Genomic DNA, 25221 nt, shown 5'->3' with positions numbered 1-25221 from the left:
ATCAATGGCTTATATTTAGAATGAGGAACAGCAAGTTAAGTGGCACTTCTACAGTGGAGCTAGGGAGTCAAGCTGAAATCAGTCTACAATATTCTGTCAATGCCAAAAATATGCAATTATACTGGGATACAAAAAACAGTGAAAGAGCTTAGACTGCCTTCAGCAGAAGGTCTGAGCTGTAGTACTGCGTCTGGTTTGGTCACTGCAGTATTAGGAACTAGCAGAGACACCACCAGCAGCAGAAATAACCAGAGGTTTAAATTGCATCAAGGATGCACCACTGAAGCCCCTGGAAAACTTCTTAATAATAGGGATGGCACTAGGATGCATTTGGGAATGGCGTTGGGATAGTTGGCCCTGCATAAAGACAAGGGATGGACTGGGTGATCTACTATGGATACATTTCCCTTCCTGGTTTTTTTTGATTCTATGATTACAAGAATCATTTTGCTTCCCAGGCAGTGACTTCCCAGCTCTCTGTGTTGTAATTCCGGCAGAAACACAGACACTACTGGGAGAAATGCATTGCCCTTCTGCAGCATCTGAAAGTCAGACTATTTCTCCTTCCTCAGTTATCAGGGCAAAGGCAATGTTTTTTCTGGTCTAAGCAAGTATGACGGCTAGAGAACATTCCCGTTTTGGGATGGGTCACTGTTGTGGTTTAACCCCAGCCAGCAACTAAGCACCACGCAGCCGCTCACTCACTTCCCCACCACCCAGAGGGCCCAACGTGGGGCTCGAGCCCACGATCCTGGGATTAAGAGTCCCATGCTCTACCAAAATCAGGACAGTCACTGATGAAGGGATTCAGAGATATTTGGCTGGGTGCAGGGCAGCTACCAGGGCCCACAGCTTCTTAATCCTCCTTTAAATAATTATTTCACAGTCTTGCAGATGAATTGAGAGGTGAGAGGCTGGTGCACTGTAGATGTTTCAGCCTATAAACAGAATAAATCGTATTGTCTTTTTTTCTGGCAGCCATCTCAGGCCCTGAGAAGGACTGAAAATTAAAGCACCCTATACTTATCTTGTCCCTCATGCCATGAGATAATGATTCACCTTTGCTCGATGGCTCACTATCTTCTTTAAACACTAAGCCAGAGGTTTGGTGGGGAAAAAAATCTCCCTCATGAAATGACAATTTTGTTCTTGGCATCATTGCTTGACAAGTTCCCCATCTTGGAGCTTCCTGGAAAACCCTTCAAGAATCCAACCACAAGCTGAACCTTGGTCAGACTATGACGCTTCGAGACACTGCAGCTGTCCCAACAAAGTCCACACAACACTGCAAAACAGGGATGTGGCTGCAAATAGGGAGTATGATAGAAACTTAGCACCAAGATCCTTTAACACAGGAACTAGTCAACTCCAAGAGGCCTCTTTCACCACAGTGTAAGATGTGGGAAAGCACGCAGGCTTGATCAGTTCTCCAAAAATCAACTGAAGCCAAGTGTGACAAGCATCTTTAAACACCTTCTAAAGCCGAGAATGCTTTCTGCTACACAGGAGGGGCTGCTGTCAAGCTATTGTGAAATGAAGGTCAGTTCAGGCTTTTGGTTCGAAGAAAAAGTAAGAACCACTGGCAAAATACCAGTTTCCCTAGTTTATATCTGAGGTTTGCATTGGACTGCTGGAAATCCAGCAACCGATTACTGTGCTGGACATGGCGTAATTTCTGCTGGAGCAGTCTGTGCCTGAAGGACTGCAGCCTGGGAAAGGGACCCACGCTGGAGCAGTTTGTGAAGAACTGCAGCCTGTGGGAAGGACCCACGTTGGAGAAGTTTGTGGAGAACTGTCTCCCGTGGGAGGGACCCCACACTGGAGCAGGGGAAGAGTGAGGGGTCCTGCCCCTGAGGAGGATGAAGCGGCAGAAAATAACATGTGATGAACTGACCTCAACCCCCATTCCCTGTCCTCCTGGTGGAGGGGAGGGGTAGAGAAAATCGGGAGTGGAGTTGAGCCAGGAAGGAGGGAGGGGTGAGGGGAAGGTGTTTTAAGATTTGGTTTTACTTCCCATTGTCCTTGTTTTGATTTGATTGGTAGTAAATTAAATTGATTTTGTTTTTTCCCCAAGTTGAATCTTTTTTGTGCCCATGACCATAACCGGTGAGTTATCCCTCCCCGTCCTTGTCTCAACCCACCAGCTTTTCATCATATTTTCTCCTCCTCATCCCACCGGGGAGGGGCGAGGAGTGAGTGAGCAGCCTTGTGGTGCTTTGTGGCTAGCTGGGCTTAAACCATGACAAATCCCTTCTGAATTCATGTGTTCTGAGACCTGTTGATGTTCAGGAAGAACCTGTTGGTTGGTTTTTTTAATTGCTGGGATTTGGGCACGTTATTCTGTGGCTACCAAAACCAGAGTAACAAAAGGCACAGGCAGTTCTTCTCTGTACAGCCTGTATGTGCATACAGAAAGTGGAGGCAGGGAGATCTTGTTTTATTTTAGAAAAGCTATTGACTTCTAGGACATGGTTCAACCTTCCATGGGTAAAATACAGTTTAATTTTACATTGTATGTAAAACAAACCATACTTTAAATGTGCAATATACCAGCTGTCAAAATGCATTTAAACATTGTTCAGTTTCCACTTCAACGCAAGACTGAATTGTGCATTAGTTATATTCAGTGCTGTTGGCTGAAACCAGATACTTTTCACAAGCTGGATGCTTTATTACAGTGTATATGTAGTCCAGGATGAATGCAAGAGCTGCTTAGGCAAGAAATCATGTGTATCAAACTTACTGCATGGATGAAGTTCTGCTCTTTAACTGGGGAAGAGAAATAACCCACGATGCCCAGAGCTTTGAAAGCCAACTTAGAGCACTAAAGAAGGCCTCCAGTGAAAGCCTTGACTATAAGCATTCACAAATGCTGGTAACTTTGATTTTGGTCCCAAAGTCTGTGTCTCTCCCCAGCCCCTATATTAAACTGAAAGGTTTCAGAATGAAACCATGGTCATCTCTTTAGGTTGTGGTTGAGAGCTGAATAGATATAACCTCCCTAAACCTGGTATCACTGGGAACTTTAAGGTCTGTTGGGATTTATGCAAAGGAAAATGCTAAGTTTCATGAGGATCAGTGCAGAAGCCACACAAAATGACAGATTTTGTCAGTATTGTCTGCCTAAATGAACACTGGTTTGCTCAAATGTTAGTCCAGATTTGACATTAAAATGTACTTTATGTTAGCAGATCTTTCCATTAATTTGGACTAGACATAATTCTGTTATACAGAAAAGCTCCTACACTTTCTATTTTGTAGAAAAGCCCCTTGGATAAATATCTTTATGCACATCAAAATGTCATGCAATAAAAGTTCTTCGCACTTAAACTAAACAGAAGCTGTGTTTTGTCTCTACTTTCTCTAAGAATTAACAGAAGACCCTAACTGCTGTAATGCAACAACTGACACTTCACAGAGCAAAAGAGTCCCAGTGATGCGATTCCTTCATTTCTCTGTCAGTGGTACCTACTGGCTTTTGCATAGACAAATATTTTATGGAGTTCAGGAATAAAATAAAGGAATAGGGTAAAAATAAAGTTCTAATCTTAAAAAAAAAAAAAGAAAATAGCATCTATGCTTAGAAAACATCTAACAATTATATGTAGCTCAGGGCTGAGGCTGCCATTCTGTTTGCCTGAGCATGAACATTAAGTGTTAAGTGCAGCTAATAATGCACACACACAGAATATTCAGATCCCCCAACCCCAAAACAAGAACTTGAACACTGGCCTCCCTTGAAACCTGCATCCTGCTTGCCCTATGGAATGGTCTAACTTGCATCACCAGTCAGCAGTTTTTCCAGTTGATTTGGACTCTCAAAGAAGAGGGAAGCTATATAAAGAATAATGAGAGAGTTTCCAGTCCTGTTCCATTTTCAGACTCTATTGACAAAGAGAACAAGCTATAGTTTTGTCACTTAAATGACCAGAAAAGTGCAGTATCACTTAATCTGCTTTAAACTGCAAAAGGCGCTCGCGGCTAATGACAAGCTGATATATTAGCAGGTTTTCAGCAGGTGCGTGGTTCAGAGCAGAAATCAAATGATGACAGCCTTGACTATCAGGAAAGAAAAGTGTAGGCAGACCAATGTAAGAAATAGAATATATGTACATATTTGCATTTCCTTTCTCATGGCATCCATGCCTGGAACTCTTTTTCTTATGTTTTAAGCCACTTTTTAAAATTTGGGAGCTTAGAGGCCTTGCAAATACCACCTCTGCCACTCCCCATCTCTACAAAGTTTCAGACAGAACAGCAAGCTGGAGTTAGAAGGTTAAGGAGTATCTACATGGAGATTAAACTGCAAAACAACGCATAAAAACAAATACTATGCTTGAAACTAGAGCAACAGGCCAGCATATTTTACATTGTGATTTTTATTTAATTAAATTCACAAAACCTGAAGGTGTGATGGCCACCTACCAGTGCCATTGACAACTTCTTTGCCCCAGACAGCTTTCAGTGCAGTCACAAAGCAAGGACAACCACATAATGTAGTACAGGGAATAAAACAGGACAAGGTGTATAGTGAGAAGGATGTGTGAACGTTCCGATGGCCCTATTAAATACACATGAAACAACAGTTTGGATTTAACAGGGACCTTTGGATTTTGAGGAGAAAAAATGCACTTCTTGTAGGAGGCACAGCGGCAGTTTTAAGTAAGATGGGAAGAGAAAGCCTGTTTGTACTAACACTTCCCATTTTTCAGGTTAAAAGTGTCAGGCTTTCAGAGGGCAGAGAAAATACTGTATGTGTAGATGAAGAGGGACAAGAGGCAAAACAGTGCCAGAGCCATCAAAGACATAGGACCATGTAAGTCCAGAAGAGATTTCCCAGCTCAGCAGCATGAGCACAGCAACATACAATCACTTTAAGACATTTTTCACGTGCTCAAGTGTTTGTTACTCACGAGTGCATTGCTGCAAGATTTCTTTATGGCACAGGAGAGATGATCTGCATATCCAATGGCCAGCACGAAGGGTAACTAGGACAGTGGCTTGAGCAAAAAGCCAAGACAGGAGCAAAGGCCACAGGGCAAGGAGTGAAAGCTAGACAGGATTGGGCTTGTACACTATGTAGTCGACCCTAATATCTGAGTAATTATATAGCTCCTTCATGGCAGTAGGCAAATGTTTTGCAGTACCATTTCTTTTCCTTCAAAAAGGAGCCTTTACTCCTCCCTTTGGTGTGGCCTCTGCAATGTACTGGGCCGCAGAAGCAGGACCACTGGCCTGCTTAATGGTGCCCTGTCCTCGGCAATGGGGAAACCAAGAACTTCAAGACTTTCCAAAAGTGTGTGTTTCTAAGGGATAAAAAGGAGTGGCTCTCTGGAGTACAAGGAGGTTTGCTTTATGAATTTGGGAAGAGGCTTATTTCTACACATAAGAACAACTGCACCAGATGACACCAAAGGTCCTTCTGAGGCCAGTATCTCGTCATTGCCACTGACCATTAAGAAATGTATAGGGAAAAATATAAAAACATGTCAACTATAATGTCTTCCTACAACAGTGTTAACTTGCAACAACTTGTGGTTCAGGGTGTCTTTATATTTACCAGTTTGCAATAGGATTTTCAGGCATGAGTCTGAACAGCTGCTTTTTAAACCCATGTAAATTTTTGGCATCAGCAACATCCTGCGATGAGGACTTTCACAACTGAAACACACAGTGGGTCAAGAGCATCATCTTCTTATTCGCTCTGATCCTGCCTCCAGCTGGTTTTGTTCAGTGCACCCCACTTCTTGTTTGGGAAGGGACAGCAAACAGTCATTTTCTGGTCACTCATAGTTTTATAAACTTCTATCATCTCCTTCAGTCATCTCTTGTCTAGACCGAAGACCCCTAGTCTGTACGTTAATTCGGATTATCCTAGCTGCTTTTGTCAGCACTTTATCTGGTTCTGCTGTGTTCTTTTGCTTTATAAAAATGGTCTTGACTCTTGTCACTGTGTCATATTAAACCTGAGTTTACATATTCACATCTTTCAAAAGTTTCTGTTCACTTGCCCAGAACAGATATTCTGGTTGCTAGGTGCAATTCCGAGACCTCCCTGCCAATCCTTTTTTAGAACTGGTGGCATATTAGCTGTCTTCTGCTCTCCTGCTATTTTGGTGGTTTTGAACAAGAGGTAATACAAGAACAGTCATTCAACTAAAGGAAAATAGGTAAGGTGGGCTTTAAAGGACGATACAGCAATTTCCGCTAGGAAACTCCTGATTCTAATGGATCTTCTGCAGACTGAAAGGAATCTTTAATTTTTCAGATTCTGAGGAAGAGAATGAGAAAGGTATTCCCCTTTCCCCATCTATCCCCCTCCTGGCTGCTTTCTCGTGGGGCAACAGCTGTTACGTCCTGTGTTTCACTACCCCAGTTCTGGCGATGCGAATCAGATGGTAGAGGTGTAGCAAAATCACTGAAGGAAAATACTTCCACATGGTCAGATTTTCTTTTGTTCAAGCCAGCGTCTGTGCAGACACCAAGGGAAAAATTCATCAAGATCTACATGTGTTTCCAGTCGTGCCAGAACATCTTATTACTCAACACCTGGCTAAAACAGCAGCTGACTATGGCTGGGTTCCTGTCCACACCTATAACAAGGTGATGAGATTACAGCATCCTGGTGGACAGTCCACAGATTAACTCATCTTTGGGAGCAGTTTGCACCACCTGAACTGTTCTGGGACCTCCTCCAAGTTCTGCAATGGGAATGTTGGCTTCCCAAGTAAAAAGAAGCCCTTCTCCACAATGTCTCCCCTGGACAGGGAATGAGATACCAGTGTTGCTCAGCACCATGTTCACTCACTCCATGGTAAACTGAATTGCCACTCATTGCTCCTGCAGTGCTGCCAGTTGGATCTAAAGGGACTGCTGACCTGAGGAGTATCAGCCCCATCGCCCATGCTTGCAGTGACTACGTACAGACCCATCAGGATGGGGGGACCGAGAAATCCCTGGGCCTAGAGAGAGGGCAATGCCAGACTGGAAGGGGGAATGGAGGTTGCACTGGAGAGGAAAGCCAAGGCAGGTCCAGAGCAAAGCAGAGGAATAAAGACAAGCTAGAACAAGATGGGACGACCCACGTGCAGCAAAAGCCAAGAAGCTCTGAGAAGCCATTCTACTACAGCCAGGATCAGCTGAAGCCCTCCAAAGGAGGCTTTGCTTCGAGAAGTCCAGAAAATGCTCTGCCATGCATGAGTAAAGACTGTTGCCCCTTCCCACTCTCTGGGAGTGGAGCTGCAGGTGAGGCTTGCAGTCACTCTTATTTTGCCAAGCATCCAGATATGAGCAGTGCCAGCATCAGAATCCCCTCTCCAGTTCACACTGAGCTTCTGTGCTGGCATGTGTCCTGGTCCCACACAGAAGGGCATGTTGCATTTCTCAGTGTGCAGGAATTGGTTTTCCAAGCCCTGGACAGGTTTGGCAAGCCACTGAGGCTGCCTATCATGTTCTGCTACTCCCTCAGCTGTTTGTTACCATACCTGCAGCTGCACTGGCAGAGCAGTAATCGTGTGTCCTCTCTCATCCACTTACAGCAAAGTACCACCAGTTTAGCTAGAGAAGTAAGGCCGCAGGCAGGCACTTTCTTCCAAATTCAGCTGAAGAGATTTTGGCCTTCAGATATCCATCTCCCATCCACTCCCCAAGCCAGGTTAGCACTCCACAGTCCCACTGTTGGAGTGGTTTGAGATGGCTCTAAATCACAGCAAATAAACAGAGCATCTACTCAAACTGCTCAGCCTAATTCAGACTTGTGAGTGAACACAGTATCTTAGAATAATGTGGCAGAGTTGAGGATAAAAATCATCTTATTTTCCAGGTACACAACCCTTTCTTCATGCCTAAAACAAAAAGAGCAATTTTCAAAGGCAACTACAATGAAAGACCAAAACGTTCAGAGTTCAGTCCATCACAGAATGGACCAAATATGTGTGACCTAGCCACTGTGTTTCACCTGAAGTAAAATAAGGAGCATTCTCATCAAGAAACTTCTTGGCCCTGCACAGAGCTTTCCTTCAATGTGATGTTGAGCAGTTGCTGGTGGTAGCACGCGGTACAGCTGGAACTGGCGAGGCTGCCTAGTCATACCCTTATTCTCCTTTTTCTACTCTATCCATTTGACCTGCTAAGATAAAGCTATTTAGAGATACAGTGGGTTAAGAATGGAGTGTCCAGGGAAGGAGGGGAAGAAACTAAAGGTTTTAATTAAGGAAGACAATACTCTTACGCAGGATACCAGAAAATTCAGCACTAAGTTATAAACTGTTTTGGTCCAATACAGAACACATATAACTCCTTATGACACATACCTCATTGCAGCTGACTGAACTACAACATGCCTGAATGTGGTCACAGTGCAGACAACAAACAGAAAAGAGTTCCGTCATCTTTAATACACAGGCAAAGCCTGGAGAGACCACAATTCCCTGTCTCAATATAACTGGGTATGTTGCCACAGAGATATGTTCATATTAGAGACAAAAAACAGCTGCAGGTGTCTCTAGAGCACTGCTGGCCATATTTATCTTGTGGTTTACACTTGGCCAACTCTGATTTAAAAATCAAAGCAGGTAAATTTTTCCCCCACTCTAGTACCAAGTAACAGATTTACTGAATTGAGCCCTTACTGGCAACCCAATGGATGTGAAAAGAAGGTACTCTTTTAAAAAAAAACAGAACAGACAAATACATAAGACACAGCCCCCCAGGTTCCTCAGTACATTGGGGCATACATGCTTGCAACATGAACTTCATAAAGCTGTATTTTATACAGCTTGCATTTTAAAAACCGCTGAACAGATGATACTCCTAGCTGGCCTCCAGGATTCAGTTCAGCAGATTTGCAGTTACACAGTCGCACAGATTTCTCTTTTCCACCTGAAGAAGCAGAGTTTCTGTCTGTAAGAGTGGGGAACAAAAGCAACATCAAAAAAACAAGTGTCAGCACTGTAAAACTAATTAGCTCCAAAAGAAAAGTCCATTTTACTTTTGTTCTAAGATTTAGAATTGGTTGTGTGAAATGAGGCTTGAGGTAAAAATCAGAGCTATTGCTTACTGCTCTGCAAAATAATTTAGCTATTGCATGATTAACTGGCATACAAACATGGCAATACTTCCTGTGACATGGAGAAATTCAGTCCAGTAGACATTCATGTTTTTCACATTAGTACATTCAGTATGTGTCTGGGTCCTGTTATTTTTGTTTAAAGTTATTTGTCTGTCTTACAATCTTACTTCAACTGCACAAACTAGAGCATAAGCTCTCAAGTTCATGAGAGGCTTAACCCCCCCCCCCCAAATGTGTCAGAAATTTTCTTTTTACTTAAAAACAGAGTAAAAAAAAAATTAAATTTAGAGTATTACAGCATGGACTCACTGTTGAAAGTTATACAGAGAAAGTAAGGCATAATTTAATCATAGAATCACAGAATATCTCAAGTTGGAAGGGACCCATAAGGATCATCAAGTCCAACTCCCTGCTCCTTGCAGGACTACCTAAAACTAAACCATATGACTAAAAGCATCATCCAGATGCTCCTTGAACTCTGACGGGCTTGGTGCCGTGACTGCTTCCCTGGGGAGCCTGTTCCCATGACAGACCACCCCTCTCAGTGAAGAAATTTACTTCTGTTTTAACTTCTCCTGCTTCACTGTTGTTATTGTTAATATGCTGTTGGAGCCTAAAATAGAAAATAGGTGCTGAGCTGGCATATGGCCATCACAGTTCAAACATGTGATGAGATTGCTGGCTTCTTTAAGGAAAGGGGTCCCAAACTGGTGAAAGCAGAGGTCCCCCAGTTGAACTGGGGTTCATCGATATCAGGAGATCATTGCTGCTCACAGGGATTTTCTGGAGCAACGAGGGTGAATTGGGAACTTCTCAGAACTGGAGCTGGGCATGATCAGAAAGGCCTGCACCCTCTCAGCCCACCTGTGTGAGAAGAGGCTGAGGACCAGGGAAAGGACAGCAGGGCTGCATAAGGGAAATTTGGGAATCCTTCCTCTCTAGCACACACGCTTTGGTTTTCCCAGCTGTTCGGAGCACTTGTGGCTTCAGTAGATGCATGATGGAGCACAGAGCTGTTTGACATCAACATCATATCTTCATCTCAGTTTGCCTACTATGAGCTGAAGCTGTATCTGAGAATCAGTCTGATCCAAGAGAGGACTTTCTCCTCACTGTTGTGGGACACACAACCTGCAGGAAGTCCACTCACCAAATTAATCCCCACTGGTGTAACCAGCTACACAAAAAAAGGGCATTATGAAGACTACTGGCTCTAAATGCCAGTGAAATCCACCCTTAATCTGCCTGTCTTGTGATTTTCGTATGAGATGGAATTGCCATGTGATTAAAAGCTGTGTTTTAAAAGCTGTGTTATCCATTGACCCACATCAGCTAAAGGCACATAGAGCAGAGCTGGGCTGAAGCATCCTGCTTACCGCCTGCCTTCTTAGTACACGAAAAGCTATCTATTATTGGTCAGGTTTTTTTCCCAGATGATAAATCACTAGACCCAGCCCTGTGGTTCTATATTAAATCAGGTATCGCTTTTGATTGTTTCAGCTACCCTGCAAAACTGGAAAGATCTGATCAGACTTTGCTAATAACCGAAAAGACACTCAATCACCACCACCTAACCATCTCCTTGACATAATTTGCAATGGTTTGAATAAGGGAGGTTGACAGCATGGCAATAGCTTTGCAGCTAAGCCCCAGGGCTGCTTACCATCTTATATATCTTTAATAACATTTTCAAGCCTTTGTTTTTACTTTCATGGGCACATCTAATTTAATGTGCTTTGAACATTCCAAATAACCATTGACAGCTTAGAAAGGAATAAAGAACAAAATGAATGGCACTAAATACAGCTTTGCTGACTGTTTTGTGAGCTTGATCACAAAACCATTTGCACAGAGATTTGTTATTATCCCCCGGTGGGTTAAAGCATGTTTTAAAAAAAACCCCAGAAAACCAAGAAACCAAAAACCCAAGCAGGGCTACAAAAACCTACAAAAAAGCTGGTAAGTTCCAACTAAAAATGCAGTTCCTGAGCTCTTTAAAGTTGTAATGCAATGTCCACTGGTTAACTCTGAAAAATGAGTTGGAATTTTGAAAATAAGTGTCTATAGTGCAGACTTACAGTGAACTGTTTAGCCCATGGACTGGATTTGTTTTACAGGATTTGTTTTATGGCCTGCTCCCTGCTGGCCTCTGTCTTGAGCAGCTTTTAGATGCAGTAGGGAGCTGGCTGTGAACTGGCTGAATGGTTTTGATGGTAGCAGCTCCTTCCCAGCAATACAAGAACTCTCTCCCTAGTTCATGACCAGAGCTGCACCTGCCACATACTGCACTTTGGCTGAGTGGTGAATCACAGATATCCCCAGAAAAGATTGCCCAGAATTGGTTACTGCTGTTAAAACAACTAATCCAGCCTGCAGTCTGCTCCAAGGGGCCAGCAGCGATGAAAGGGTGGAAAACAGCGTGCAGGGGGGCAAACAGACCTGGTATGTGCATGGGTAGTAGCCAGCCTCTCAGAGATTGTCTGTGACCCTTCTCTTACCGCGTGAGTAAAATGCAGCCAGCCTGTCAATCAGTAAGTGATCATCACATCAGTGTAGGTTACAAACATGTGTAGCCTTGTAAAAGGAAGGAAATACAGCCCATGGTCCCCATAAAAGGTTACATGACCTATGCTAGAGTCAGTTCACTCTGTGAGACACCATGCAGATCAACACAGGGCCAAATTAAGTGTGAAAACTCTTTGAGTTGTGCAATAAAACTATATGGTTTCCCCTGTACAGAACTGCAGGGTGAGATTTGCAGGAGGAATTAAATGGGAATTTCCTCTCTAAGCTTTTGGGAATCCCTCCCCCTCCAACACAGTTAGGAGCTGCTTAGTCATCATCTAAAAATCTTGCCTGCAAACAAAAGAGAGTTTTTCAAGGAAATGAGTGTCTCCAGTGGGAATATTAACAAAGGGAATTGTATTTTTGGAGACAGAAACATTTGCCCCGCTAAGCAGCAAAACAGACTAAAATAGTCAAATGTAAAATATATATGTAGCTGAAAGCAATTGTCTTAAAGCTCCCGGTTTCCATCAAATTGGGCCACAGCTGAATAATAAAACTAGGAATTGAAACACCATAGAAGGCAGTTCCAAGAAGTCCTCAACTATTAAATATTTCCATGTCTTTTGAAGATGTAGGCAGAATTCCTAGCTTAATGACTGAAATAGGCCTGTCCTAGTCCAGAGGCACTGAAGGATCTCAATATGGATTCAGTTATTTAGATTTTAAAGTGATAAGGAAGTGATAGGTTTGTTTTGGTAAGAGTATATGATGGAGCCATATTTTCAGGTTTGCTGTCAAATCTACAACTCTGAAAGTCAATAATAGGACATTCCTCTCAACCTGTGGCGGTGCAGCTCCCCGGGGCCACTCTGAGATCCCAGGATAAGCTATGCATACTTTGGGAAAACCTCCCATTGTGCTGTTATCTTAATTGCAAGTGCAGAGGCTTATGGGCACCAGGCACCCCCTGGCCACACCTGGACCATCCGCTGCCTGAATTGTGTATCACAATGACTCGGCACAAATTGTGGCCAGAATGTAAAATAATGACCAAAGCCAATCATCTCAAGACCCTATAAATAGCGATCCAAGGAGAGGTCGTTTGGGCTCTCCGGGACCGCAGCCGGCTGTGTGACCCAGTATCTCCCCCTGAGCTGGAATGCCTCTCAGGGTAGATTTCGTGAGGATTGAAAGATCGTCTGTCAATGATTTTGCAAGGACTTAAAGGCCTGATTTCATGAGGTTTACTGACTGTCCATTGATGAATGCTGGCACATAAAAGTGAGTAATTCATGAAACTCATGAAAGGGAAATTTTAATCATAGGTTAACCTCTGTCTGTGTCTGGGGGGGCGTAAAATTTGGTTCAGAACTGTTGTATCTGTGCATGTGTGCATTTGCAGTTTGGTTCGGAACTATTTGCCTGTCTCTGTGTGATTTTGTTCGGAACTATTTTGTCTGTATGTGTGGTTCAGAACCGTTTTATCTGTCTGCGTGGTTCAGAACCGTTTTATCTGTCTGTGTGTGTGTGTGATTTGATTTAACCTCCATCTGTGTGTGCAACCCTGCTGTAAGTTTTGGGTGATCCTTGCCATTTTCAAATCTTTAACTAAGTAAGTCATAAATTTGATTGTAACAAATTCCATCGAATCACTCTGTTAAATTGGCTGATGATTAAGTACTGTTAAAATTATACAACCTAATCTTGTGATCTATCTGAAAAATATTAATAAATCCTAAATTGCTGCTAAACCAAAGCCGTGAAATAAAATCTCATTTGCGACACAACCAAAACTTTTTGTATGCTCATTTCCTCTCCTTAGTTGTCTGTTATTTTTATTTTTTAAAAAGTATTAAAATACAGTTGCTATCTTTGAGGATCTTATTGCTACTCCTGCTTTGGATATCTGCATTTTATAAAGCTCCTCTCTTGGTCTGCAAGCTGTAGGAGTCATAAAGGTCACTGCCATAGCCAGACAACCCAAGAAGATTTTAGTAGTTGAGATATTTTTGAATAAAGATTTAGAAATTCTGGCAAAAAGTTCAAAGGTTTGTAAAAGAAGAAAAAGGTGTGCTAGAACCACTCTACAGCACAGTCTGACCATTTTGTTTGGGCTGTATAAAGTGCTCAGCAGATGTGTTCATTAACGAGATTTCTTCATGAAGAAGCCCAAAATACATTTGACCTGTAATTACTGAACAGATTTTGTTTAATTGTAAATGTGCTACATAGCAATCTGGTTCTGCTGGAATGTTTGTTTTTTGTAGTATGTCACAATTCAAGGCACCTTCATTCCTGCACCTGCATTTTCACCTAAACATCATGGTCCCTGCTCAGCGTTACTTCAAAACATTCTTCAAAGATGCCAGGTCGCAGGCTTTGAACTGTGAACAACCTTGACCACAGATCAGAAAAGCAAAAAAGTTTGAGTGCCTTCTGTTCAAAAATCTGTGCAAGAATGTAGATATAGCACTTCAGCTAAAGGGTACGCAGGAGGTGGGGAAAAAGCTACCCTCCTGAGACATCGCTATCTGACAGCAGCTGGGATACAGCTAGTCACAGATTGCAGGTTGCAGTAGCAAGAGACAGATTCAACTTCCCTCACAGAAGGAAGATGCCAACCTTGGCAAATTCTCCACACTGACTGCAAGCCAAACAAGTTTCATTCCCTATGCTGCTCTACTTTGTGGCATTTTTTATCATTATGGAATCAGAGCAATGTAAAAAGTATCTACAGGATGATGTTTCCTCCCTTAGCCCCTCACCAGGGGTAAAAGCATGTGCAGGGGAGTATTTTATTTTGGCAGGCTTTTTTTTCTTTTTTTTTTTGAGCTGGCTCTCTCCTTTTGGGGGAATATATATAAATGATGCTCTCACCTTTACTTCCCCTAACATAAAAACAAAGGTGTGTGCTCAGTATTTGGAATAAGATGAGAATAGCAGTGCTAATGGCTGTAACTCCGCAAGAGGATAGAGGGCTGAGGATTGTCAGTTCACTCTTTCCTAAACTTCCTAGTGTCCCTGATACCCCAAGGCAGAAGAATTCCACAGATTATTGCATAGAGAGGTGGAATGTAATTACCCAGCCTCACCTTAGAAGATAGGACAGTACAGTTGACTGAGTGTCTTGTGCAAAATCCATCCACCTTATCTACTTTTATCCACAGCATTATTTTCCACATTAAAAGAAAAAAAGAAATTGAATGTTTCCTTACCCGTGTGTCTAGATTATATGCTGTCTTCTTTAAATCCTGCAGAGCCCTCTGCATGAACTCAAATGCATGGCAATCAACACAGGGACGACCTAGGGGAGCATTTAGTAGAGAATCATGACTATTTGGCATGTAGTATTAAGCAGAAGGAATAAACAGTGATTTTGAGTATGAGGAAGAGCTACAGAAAAGAGTCCACAGAGTAAGTACTAATGTATGTACTCTTGAACAATCCAGGTTATTGTAAATGGTCCATCATGATGGTCCACCCATTCTCTCAATGCCAAGAGAATTACTTCAACAAATTTTCATTAAAATTTTCTTCCTCCTTTATTGCTGTTCCCCTCGTCCTTCTCTTGTCACAGTTCATAGTGTGGAATCATTGAACCCATAACTTGAGTCTTTAATTTTCCTCCACCAATCCTAAGCACATTTCCAACCTCATCTTCAGATTTTTCAGGCTTTTCAGAAATTACCTCTGAAACCATGAACCTGTTCCCTGGAAAAATCTTGCCTCCTAATCTCACAAACTTGAGCTCTAAATAGAAAGCTAATGGAATAAAATTGACTACAATATCACAAAGACAGATCACTTACTTGGCCTCTAACTTTGAATATGATACAGCTTTGTCCAAAGCTAGTGAAGCAAGTAGCAGATAAACACAATGCCCTGTTATTAGTGGGCATTGCTGATAAGCAGAACTGTTGCATTCTGGACTAATTGCAGTGTTTAAGATTAGTATTCCCATATCTAGATATCCAGACTGAAGGTCACAAGGCTTGCTTTGCCTTGATCATCATGTAACACAAAGCTGTGCCCTAACAGATAGCAGTACTGAGACAGAACAAATATAGACATGATGAAATGTCTTTGAATCATCAGGCTCTACATATGTTCTTATTTGCTTCTCAGTGCCTGTGCCTCTCTGACAACTTCATAGGAAATACTGCACAAGTGAGAAATTCTGAGCGCAGGTTTAGTTTGCTCTTTGAGGTCTGGTAAGGAAGAAAGGATGAAACCTAGAGTGGTGTTGGAAAATCCTGCAGTGTCTGTCAGCCTATTTTGCAAACACTTGATATTTGACTGATTACTACCTCCCTCTGATAAGCTGGAGTATGAGCTTCCAGCTCATGGTCTGTGTGCTAACCAGCAAACAGGAATCCTGCCTGCTGGAGAAAAGGAGTCTGCCAAATCCTTTAACTGGCTAAGAAAAAAAAAAAAGAGATAAAAAATAAACATTGAGCAGTATTAAAGGCTTCCTCTCTCACTGTTGTACCACTACCCAACCTTAGTGTTATTATATTTGCACCAGACAAAAGGAGAGGACAGCATTTTCCACATCAACAACTTCATGCAAGGACGGATCTGTCATTATGTTTATGATGTAAAATAAACTCAACACAGATCAGCAAGGGAGAATTAGGTGGTTGAAGGCTGCAAGACTACGTGTTGACAAAGTGTGCTTTCTTGGCATCTTCACTGAGAGTTTTTTTAATAAAAACTACTGACTCTAATACAGTAGACATTACCAAGAATGAAAGATGTAACGAACAGTCAATGTCAGTTGAAAAAAGCAAGTCTCAATAATGTCTCTAAAAAGCAGACAGGGTGATTCCTGGCATAGAAAGGGCTAACACAATGAAAGGGCTGTACAAAAGAAAAGGTGCAGAACAGTGCCAGATTTCGGGTACAAACAAGACAGCAACAGGCAGGAGACAAGGGGAAGAGAATGGAGATCCTTGGATGCAGGAGAAAAACAGCACTGGTATGCTATCAAGTTGTGGTTTTAAAACAACATAAGCAAGACATGTCCAAAATAGTTTGAATTATTTGGACAAGCTTCAGTGATGTGAAACTCTGCAACACTAAAACTACAGTACAATCTGTATGGGTGGTACGTACTTTCAGCTGGTATGGCTGTTCCTGCTTCTTGGTCAGATCTAACAGGCTCTGCAAGAAGCAGTGCAACCACAAAAACTAAAGGAACTGTAAGGACCGCTCTTCTCAGAAGGCGGGGTGCCAGCATCTTGGGAACAGGTGCTTCTCTGTTTACCAAGAGACATAAACAAGTTAGTGAGGAACATTACAGGTACAAGGGGTTTGTTACAAAGAACTTAAACATTCCTGATGGCTAAAGCAGGACAACGTTCTATCCCTTCCTGATTTTTAAGTTGGTGCATGCTAAGCAAAAGATGTTGCGTAAGAACATCAAATCTGCATGTACTGAATGCAAGAGTACAACACTCCTCAAAACAGCTTGTATTTTACATTTGGAAGGGCAATAGAGGGAGGCAGGAAAGGTTTTTCCCTATCTTCCACAAACACAGAACAGAACAAGCTTGCTCTTTGATATATGCAATCCACCGTTTCAGACACAGCTAATCTGAAGCTGCAAATTCTGCATGAACACTTGCAGCACGTGCAAACCAGCAATTCATCCAGGAAAGGAGCAGCGTTATACACATCCCCTTCCTGTGCACCTCAACCTAAACATTAGAGTAGGGGATGGTTCAGAAGCAAGACATACACACATACATGTAGAGTCACAGATATATTTGGGCCCACACCAAAAAAAGGTCTTGTCATGTAATTCCTATAACCTCAGAACTGGATTTCCTATCCCTCCCACTACTTAGAAGTGATCTGATGTGATCCTTTTTCTTATTTCTACAATCCTTACAATAAAGGGATTAAAATCATAACAGGAGGCTTGGGTTTTCTCTTTTAATTAATGGTGATCTGCAATCAGAGCAAGTACAATCAAAGACACCAGGCTTTGCAACAGGATGCAGCAGAATGTCTGCAAGTAACAGTAAATTAGGATAATAACCAGCCTCCTTTGAAAGTGCCTAACGCAGGGGCCTCCTGGTCAGAGGCTATCCTCATAGTTGACTACAAGTGCTACAAAGGTTCAACAAAATAAAGCAGATACCCTGTTAAACTTTTTCAGGGTACCTTACACATCACCCACCCCAGCGTCAGCTCAGCTTCATATGTGAGCCTCGCTGCAAAACAACTGCTCCCGGAGTGCAGCAATCACCTCAGATCACATCTAACTACTGCCTCTTAGTTATTCCGTGGGAATTTGCTATCTGCGAGAAATAATCATGACAGGCTTCAAGGGTGGTCTCTCTCTGCAGTGCAACTGGGAACGGAGACAGATCTGTGCATGGACTTCTGTGAAAGAGAAAAGTCACCCCCTCTAACAAAGGAAAAAAATATCAGTACCTGATCTCTCTCTTGTCTTTGTGATGGTCTCTTTGAAATGGCCGCTGCAAACTGCTAACAGAACAAGTGCAGCATTTCTGAGCATGTGCACTGTCTCTTTTTAACCTTCTCTGAAAGAGGTTATTACTATGGGGAGATTTCTGCCATGGCAACAATGCAGAGCACTGCAGCACACAGCACAGATTTAAAGAGGAACAGGCTGTGTCTCCTGGGTCTGGGGAAGGATGTTTCTGCTTTGACATGCGAGTTCCAGCAGTGACTTACCTGCTCTGTGCAAGGTTTTTAAAGCCAGGCCATTTGATTCATCTCTCTTGAAGTCTGCTGAATGGTTTTCCCGAAGTCTGCTCAGGTGGATGTGGTGCCTGATTCAAGCAACTTGCTTCCCTAGCGCCTGAAAATAACCATGACAAATTACACCTGCTTTATGAGAAACCAGGAAAAAACATGGGATCGCACTCAGGAACCACAGGACGTGACACAGGTGAGACTTTGGTAAAAGCCAGGAATTGTTCAGCCCACAGTCTGGCATTTGAACAGTTCTGAGTTACAGGGTTCATAACCACTCATGCCTGCTTTCCTACGCGTTTCTGTGGTCCCAGTCTCAGGGCTGCCAGGAACACCTGCAGGAGCGCAGGCACTTAAACTCCGAGTGGGAACTTCAGTCCGAACTGAGAGTAAACTTCACGCCCTTTCCCAGCCTGTACCTCTGTTCCCCTTTCAGTGTCCCACAAGCCATACTCCAGAACAACACTGATGGCACTTGTGCTGAATGCAATACAATAATGGAGCACAGATGATAAAAGTGCTTTTGTCAAAGCAAAGCTAAGTTCAGGGGTCGCATTTCCCCCCCAAAACACATTTCCCATCACAAATTAGACACTAGCAGTTCTTGTTCCAGAGAGAGTGAGCATAGCTGAGGGCAGGCACAGAGCTGAGAAGCATGCACAGAACTTTACAGGGACGGTGCTCTGTTTGCCTTAGCTGGTTCAATAGGGACTCAACCTTAAATGCTTTCATGGTGAAAGTTGGGGCACTCAGTGTCCAGGAAGGTCAGGCACACAACCTTTTATTTTTTTCATGAGCAGAAACTCCATCTCAGAATTATGACTAAATTGCTGGCTAACATTTTTCTTTTCAACATGCTCTACAACCTGTGTCTGCTGTACAGCCCTAGGGGAATGGTTTGCTCCCATTAGTTCACCTTTTTAAGTAAGATGCTAAGATTTCAAGGTTGTTCAGTGTGTAACTGTGATGCTATATGAAGTTACAGCATCCACGAGCAGAGTCAAGAGGGGATTAATTATAGTACTGCTATCCTTATGCATCACAAAAACAGAAAGAAGGGGAAAATAATTTTTAGAGACTGTTCTTTTGGGCACAAAAGATTTAGCATTTCTTGCAGAGATAACCATACAGGATTTCCTCTGATTAAGTATCTGCCTATACACAAATTACAAATGCAGAACTTTATTCATGATCATTCTCAGCCATCTAATGTCACACCTTGGCCTCTCTTCATGATAAATAACATAGATATTCACATATGTATATGCGCACACACACACACACACATATCTAATATATGCCTTTTCTTAACCTGTGCTCTTGATCATTCCCAGTAAATCTTACCCTGCTCTCCTGAACCCTGTCCTTTTTCTATCAAAACAGGAACACCAAGCAGCCAGCCCTGGTAGCTTGGGTGTTATCACTGATTCATTCTTCTAGACCCATACAATGGGCTTCTGACTCCACAAAATACAATTTTAAGAATCTGTTTCTGCCACTCTCAGCTGGCAAATTCCTTGCTCTAATCACCTCATACCAGCTACTGTGACCTCCCTTTTTTAGCCTTGCCCTGAATCTACTTGTCCTGCAAGGAACAACTTCCTTTTTAGCGTTTTAGCCACATTTCCTCTTTATTCACTTCTCCTCACTCTGTACTTTGTTAAGCACCAGCTTTTCTCTTCACTGAAGCTAATATTTTCTCAACTGGAAAATATCAGTTCACCAAGGAGGAGACTTTCCACAGAGGAGGTAGAGATCCCTTTTTAGGATATTTTTTATTTGAAAAATGTTTTGAAAAAAATTATTTTGACAATTTTCAAATTGATAATTTCTGGCTTTCTGCTTCAAAATTATTTCCGTTTTAAACCTAAGCTTAACAGAGTAAAAATACACTTCATACTCAGTTCACGGAATTGCAGAGTGGGAGCAGCTCTTATCTTAAGGGTATTGGGGTGCATCCCCACCAGAACATTACAACCTCAATAAAATCTTTCTTACTCTTATTTCCTTTATGTATGAAGTGTGGGTGGCACAGATGCTAGCCCTAGGGCACCCCAAAACTGGAAGTAGAGACCAGAACTGGGACTACACAGCATGTGTACAATAGCCCTCAGCGGCGATTTCACTGGTGTGCCCAAAGTTGCAGTGGTGGTCATGCAGCACCTCGGGCTGAGTGTGAATAGTGACATTTGGGTGAAAGCTGGAATGTCCTGACTCCCCAGCTGCCTGGTGGGATCATTCATGAGATAAGCACAGAGAATTTATAGTTTCTTTTTATGATGGAGTCGAACACAATGGATTTTTTTCCAAGATCCCCACCAGCTAAAAAACATCAAAGCACTGTTTCTGAGATTTCAATTTTTCATCTTGATAGCACATGTTTTGATACTATAAATATTTCTGTGGGATTGGGAGAAAAGCTCAAGCCTTTACCTCTAAGCCTCTTCACTGCTTGGTCTCTCCTTGGCTCTTAAATCTAATACTCTGTCACAGCAGAAAACTTTCTTTCCTCACTAAAGATAACAGATTCTGTCACATCTCCTGCAGACACTTTTATGCTTTCTCACAGCCTGCCCTCTAAATCATGGTAAAAATCTCCCCACAAGGTACCATCTTGTCTTCCATCAAATCCTCTTTTAAGATTTACCTCTGCCACGAATCCTACAAAGCACTGCTGCCTGGCAGAAGCTGGAGAGGAAGCTGGCTGTGACTGCTGATGGTATGCAAATGTGCTCGTTATACCAATATCTCACTGCCTCACACTTCTCGCTGAGTCCCCCCCCTTGTCATCCTGCTGTAATCCTGAGCTGTGATAGCTTCAGGGCAGGGGCTGTGTTTGCACTTGTTGGCGCAGCACCACAAGGCTGGAGTGTTGATTGAGGCCTTCAGGCATATGTGATGAATAATAATGCCAAACTACCTAAAGCTGATCGCATTATCCCACACTCTGATATATGAGCTATTCATAGAGCAAGCCTCTTATTCTTTTCCTTCCAATTTAAAGCTCTTGGGAAGTGTCAGAGTGACCAGATTAAGAAATGAAGCCCTCCTTTGTTCCCTGAACAGGTCTTGTGTATTTTGGTAGTAGCGAATAATTGAAATTGTTCCTCCTTCCATTTTCTCCACCAGTAATTTTAGGAATAATTTCCTTGTCAGTAACTCTGATTCCTGCAGTCCCTATCTGTCAGAGTATGGCTCATCTGAAATCATTCTAGGCCCCAAAAGTCTTGAGTTTCAGTGCAACGCTAAGGCTGGGCTCATGTCCAAGTCTGAAGTTTCCACACAGCTCTTAGGGACACCTGCATTGTCAGAACTACTTACTGCTTTTGGGAGGAGATGCTAGACTGAGGTCAAATCTTTCAGCATCTCTCTTGATTTTGAGTTGAGAAGCATTTAAAAATCCCATGGCAATATTCAGGAAGGGCTAGCACTAGCTGAGCTATCCTTGGCTTGCACTGCCCCTATCCACCCTCCTGGACACACATCTTTGGGGAAATAAGCTGTGTTCCAAGCTGTGCTTGAGCTATTTCTAGGTACATAATAGTTGCAACTTTAACTAGTTTGCTAAGTCCACAGAGATGTCTTACGTACTTTGCAGCAACTATACAAATATGCAAGCATATGAATGGGCGTTGAGCTGGAGGGGAACAAACCGCTATCTTTACAAGCTTCCCATTCTAGAATCAGACTTCAGAGTCCAGGGGCCTCTTCTGACATGCGTGGCCTAGAAAAGAGAACTCTCAGCTGAGCAGCAGTGCACCATTAGCCAGTTTCCTTGCAAAGACTGCCTTGAAAACTAGCAACTGAGGAAAATAAAGGAAACAAGCTAAAATTAGAAGCTTATCAATGACCCTTCCACCCCCAGTAGATGTTTATTATCCCAAGTCTGCATAAAGATTCTCAAACTTCAGAATCCAGAAAAGCCATTGTCAGGGGGCTCCAGATCCATTCCTTACTCTAGGAATCAACTTCTTTGCAGTCAGTTACCTGAGACTGATCCAGGGTGACTTTTATGACAGCAATACTTGGATCTCATTGATGATCAATAATTCTGACATTAATATCTCTACGATTTAATGAATTAAAGATGGATGTACCTTCATACATCTATGTTTGAAAACAGTGTCTTTACTTGAGTTTGTGTTTACAAGATATTTGCAAGCTGACAGATGCGGCTTCTCCTTTTTACAATTTTCTTCTCCCTTCTACAAGGACAGTGCTACAGAATGTAAGCTGGTTAGTGCAGTACTATCCTGATGTTGCACTAACTGTGACTGCACAGTTTCCAGCTAGGAGTTTACTTATGTCTGCCTTCAAAATACCCTGTGAATGAATTCCTCATTTGTGACCCAGGTATGTTTTTAGACACTAACCAGTGACAAATGAGCAATTAGTGTTCCTTAAGTATCATTAAAGTGGTCACGATCTTGGCTGAGATGCTAGAAAACAGACCAGAACCACCTCTGCTAAAAGCATGGCTAGTTACCGCATAAATGACTGAGTCAAGTATCAGTGATAAGAGCTGGGACAGACTGTCATGGTCAGAAGGTCTTGAACTCAATCTAGGCAGGGAACAAGTTCTAACACACACTCATTAACAGATTACACTCCCTGAGTCCTCAAGCTCACCTGGTTATCATTCTAGAAGGGAGACACAGTGACCACAAGGGCAGAATGGGTTATTTGTTCCTTGGAGAACTTTTTCTAACTGTTGGGGAAAAAAAAAAAAAAAGTGGGTCTACAACCCTCAAAACAACAAATTGGGTTCTTCTTCTGAAATAAAAAGCATGAAGAATCCTATGTCAGTCTTCTCATTTACTAAGTTCCAGTTAGTAGTATCAACTCCTGTCAACCTCTGTTAGCAACCCCAATGCCAAACGTGCTGCCCAAATGCAGTGCAGGGCACTTCCCACGCTGGAGGTGGTTGCCTTCCTATGTTCTGACATCCAGGCTTGGTTTCTAAGCAATGCATTCTTTCATTTCTAGCATCATGGGAAGTATCTTTGTTTTCTTCTGCACTTGTCCTCCTGGCTATGTTACTGGCTTTCACTGCACACTGCTGTAAATCACATGAATGTATGCAGAAAGACAGCATCTAGGCTCTAGCTAATATAAGATCCTCATCCAGTTTTAGGCAACCAAATCCATGGCAGCTCTACTTTAAGACTGTTCACTCACTGTTCACTTCCAACACCTGTTAGAATACGCAAGGCAGTATCTCATGCCCCAGTAATATCAAACTCATCTTACGAAACACAGCGGTAGTTCTGCAGCTCTGAGACTATGCAGAATACACTTTAAGAGAGCTGAGAACAAATCAGTCTTGTTGAGGGCATTTGTCTGCACAAGTAGCTTCAGAAGAAATATGGTGAATCCAGAGTCTGATCAGAATTAGAAAATGCTGCAAAATCTTCCACTCAATAAAAGCCTTTCAATATCCAGCAATCTCCCAGGAGGTTGAAATGCTGAAATGCTCCACTGAAATGCTGCTTTTTCTCCTGAACTCTTTCTAATCTCCACATCTACTTTCTCAAAAAGCAACAAAAATCCCTACCACAGGCAAAAAAGTGTATTCTAAGGCAATGAGGATGTAGAAGGGAAACAAATATGCCATGATAATAGGTATATTAAAAAAAATCTAAAACAGATGGATATATATTATTTTAAGGTCACACTGGATCTGACTTTGAGCAACCTGATCTACAGAGAGATGTCCCTGCCCATGGTAGGGGGGCTGGACTAGATCTTTAAAGCTCCCTTCCAACCCAAACCATCCTATGGTTCTATGATTAATAGATGGCAGAAAATCCTAGAAAACTGAAAAGCCAGGAAAAGGAATATTTTCCTCTTATGGACAAAAAACAATAAGCTGTCCATCCATTCAAGAAAACTCTTTGTACTCCCATCCCTCTCCATGAAAGGGCAAAGATTCATCTATAACTCATTTACTGATATGAGAAGGAGATAACGATAAATCTAATTTTGTCAAGTAGGCTGAAGGACATGTAGGGAGCAGCCCCACATACAGGTCAGATTGAAGGGAGATTTCCTTTTGCAGAGAAAAGAGCAAGGACGGTCATGCAGGATACAGACAAAAGTGGGGAGCTGAAGTTAACATAGCCACAAAGCAAAAGCGGTATGAGATAAGAAAATAGGTTGGGTAGGGGAGAGAAGAAGAAGAGCTAGTTTAGCTGGAAAAGTGGAGGAAAGATCCATTTTCTTAAACCTTTCAAGTCCTCAGACAAGATTGGTGTAATTGTGATGAACAAGAATGCTTTATATTTGGAGGTGGACAACAAATAATTTTTTTCTAGATCCTCTAAAAAATGTCAATTGTGATATACAGCACTGAGGAAGAAATGGATATCCTGACTTTGAAGGTCTAGAACTGATGCATGAACTACAAAGTGTTGCTCAAGGGATGTAGACATCATGGTGACATATCATAAGGAATGGGACGTCATCATGCAATTTTGTTGTATGGGGTACTCTCTAGATATGTCCCATTACCATGACTTCTGTGGATTACTGTTTTTAGAAATTTAAACCTCAGCAAATCAAGAAAAACAGGATTTTCACTGTTATGCTGGAACCCAGAACTGTCAGAAAGCCATAAGCATGTCTGTCTGATAGGTGAATCTGCCTGCCAAAACAGCTGAATGCTTCTTCCAAAACTCAGCACTGCCTGAGTGGGAGTTGGACAGGTGCTTATACAATTTTAATAGCTTGAAATAGTGCTCAAGTTTAAAAGCAGGAGCAGGTTATTTACAGTGCAGCCAGATCTTCAAGGTGAGGAGGAAGAGAAATCACGGAAGATATTTACTGAGTGCTTAGAGATGTGCACAGGACAGTGCGGCAGCTGAGAGAAAAGGAAAGAGGTGTCTGTCAGCTAAGCTCTTCCCTTTCTTACTTTGCCT

General features: G+C 42.3%; 1 protein-coding gene across 2 annotated transcripts; it reads right to left on the bottom strand.

Moving 5' to 3' along the window:
- Window positions 1-4381: 4381 nt before the first annotated feature.
- Window positions 4382-18471, bottom strand: LOC142025917 (NELL2-interacting cell ontogeny regulator 1-like). Of its 2 annotated transcripts, none has more exons than XM_075018754.1 (4): window positions 18284-18471; window positions 16694-16836; window positions 14794-14882; window positions 4382-8901 (listed from the first exon to the last, which is right to left on the bottom strand). In XM_075018754.1, the coding sequence occupies exons 2-4, from the start codon at window positions 16815-16817 to the stop codon at window positions 8830-8832; spliced, it is 285 nt and encodes a 94-aa protein (XP_074874855.1). In that variant the 5' UTR covers window positions 16818-16836; window positions 18284-18471; the 3' UTR covers window positions 4382-8829. The 2 variants fall into 2 exon arrangements, with proteins under 2 accessions (XP_074874855.1, XP_074874786.1); XM_075018685.1 differs by lacking the exon at window positions 18284-18471 and adding an exon at window positions 18020-18090.
- Between the last annotated feature and the right edge of the window lie 6750 nt (window positions 18472-25221).

Source organism: Buteo buteo, chromosome 1 (genome assembly GCF_964188355.1).
Source record: "Buteo buteo chromosome 1, bButBut1.hap1.1, whole genome shotgun sequence".
Lineage (NCBI taxonomy): Eukaryota > Metazoa > Chordata > Aves > Accipitriformes > Accipitridae > Buteo > Buteo buteo.
This window is presented reverse-complemented; position numbering and strand designations above follow the sequence as displayed.

What these genes read in the sequence shown, in the direction of transcription:
- LOC142025917 (XM_075018754.1), bottom strand. Translation starts at nt 16,817, where the DNA reads ATGCTGGCACCCCGCCTTCTGAGAAGAGCGGTCCTTACAGTTCCTTTA. An exon ending in AACAGCCATACCAGCTGAAA is followed by an intron (nt 14,883 to 16,693) that starts GTACGTACCACC and finishes ATGCTCCCCTAG; the next exon opens with GTCGTCCCTGTGTTGATTGC. An exon ending in CATATAATCTAGACACACGG is followed by an intron (nt 8,902 to 14,793) that starts GTAAGGAAACAT and finishes CCACTCTTACAG; the next exon opens with ACAGAAACTCTGCTTCTTCA.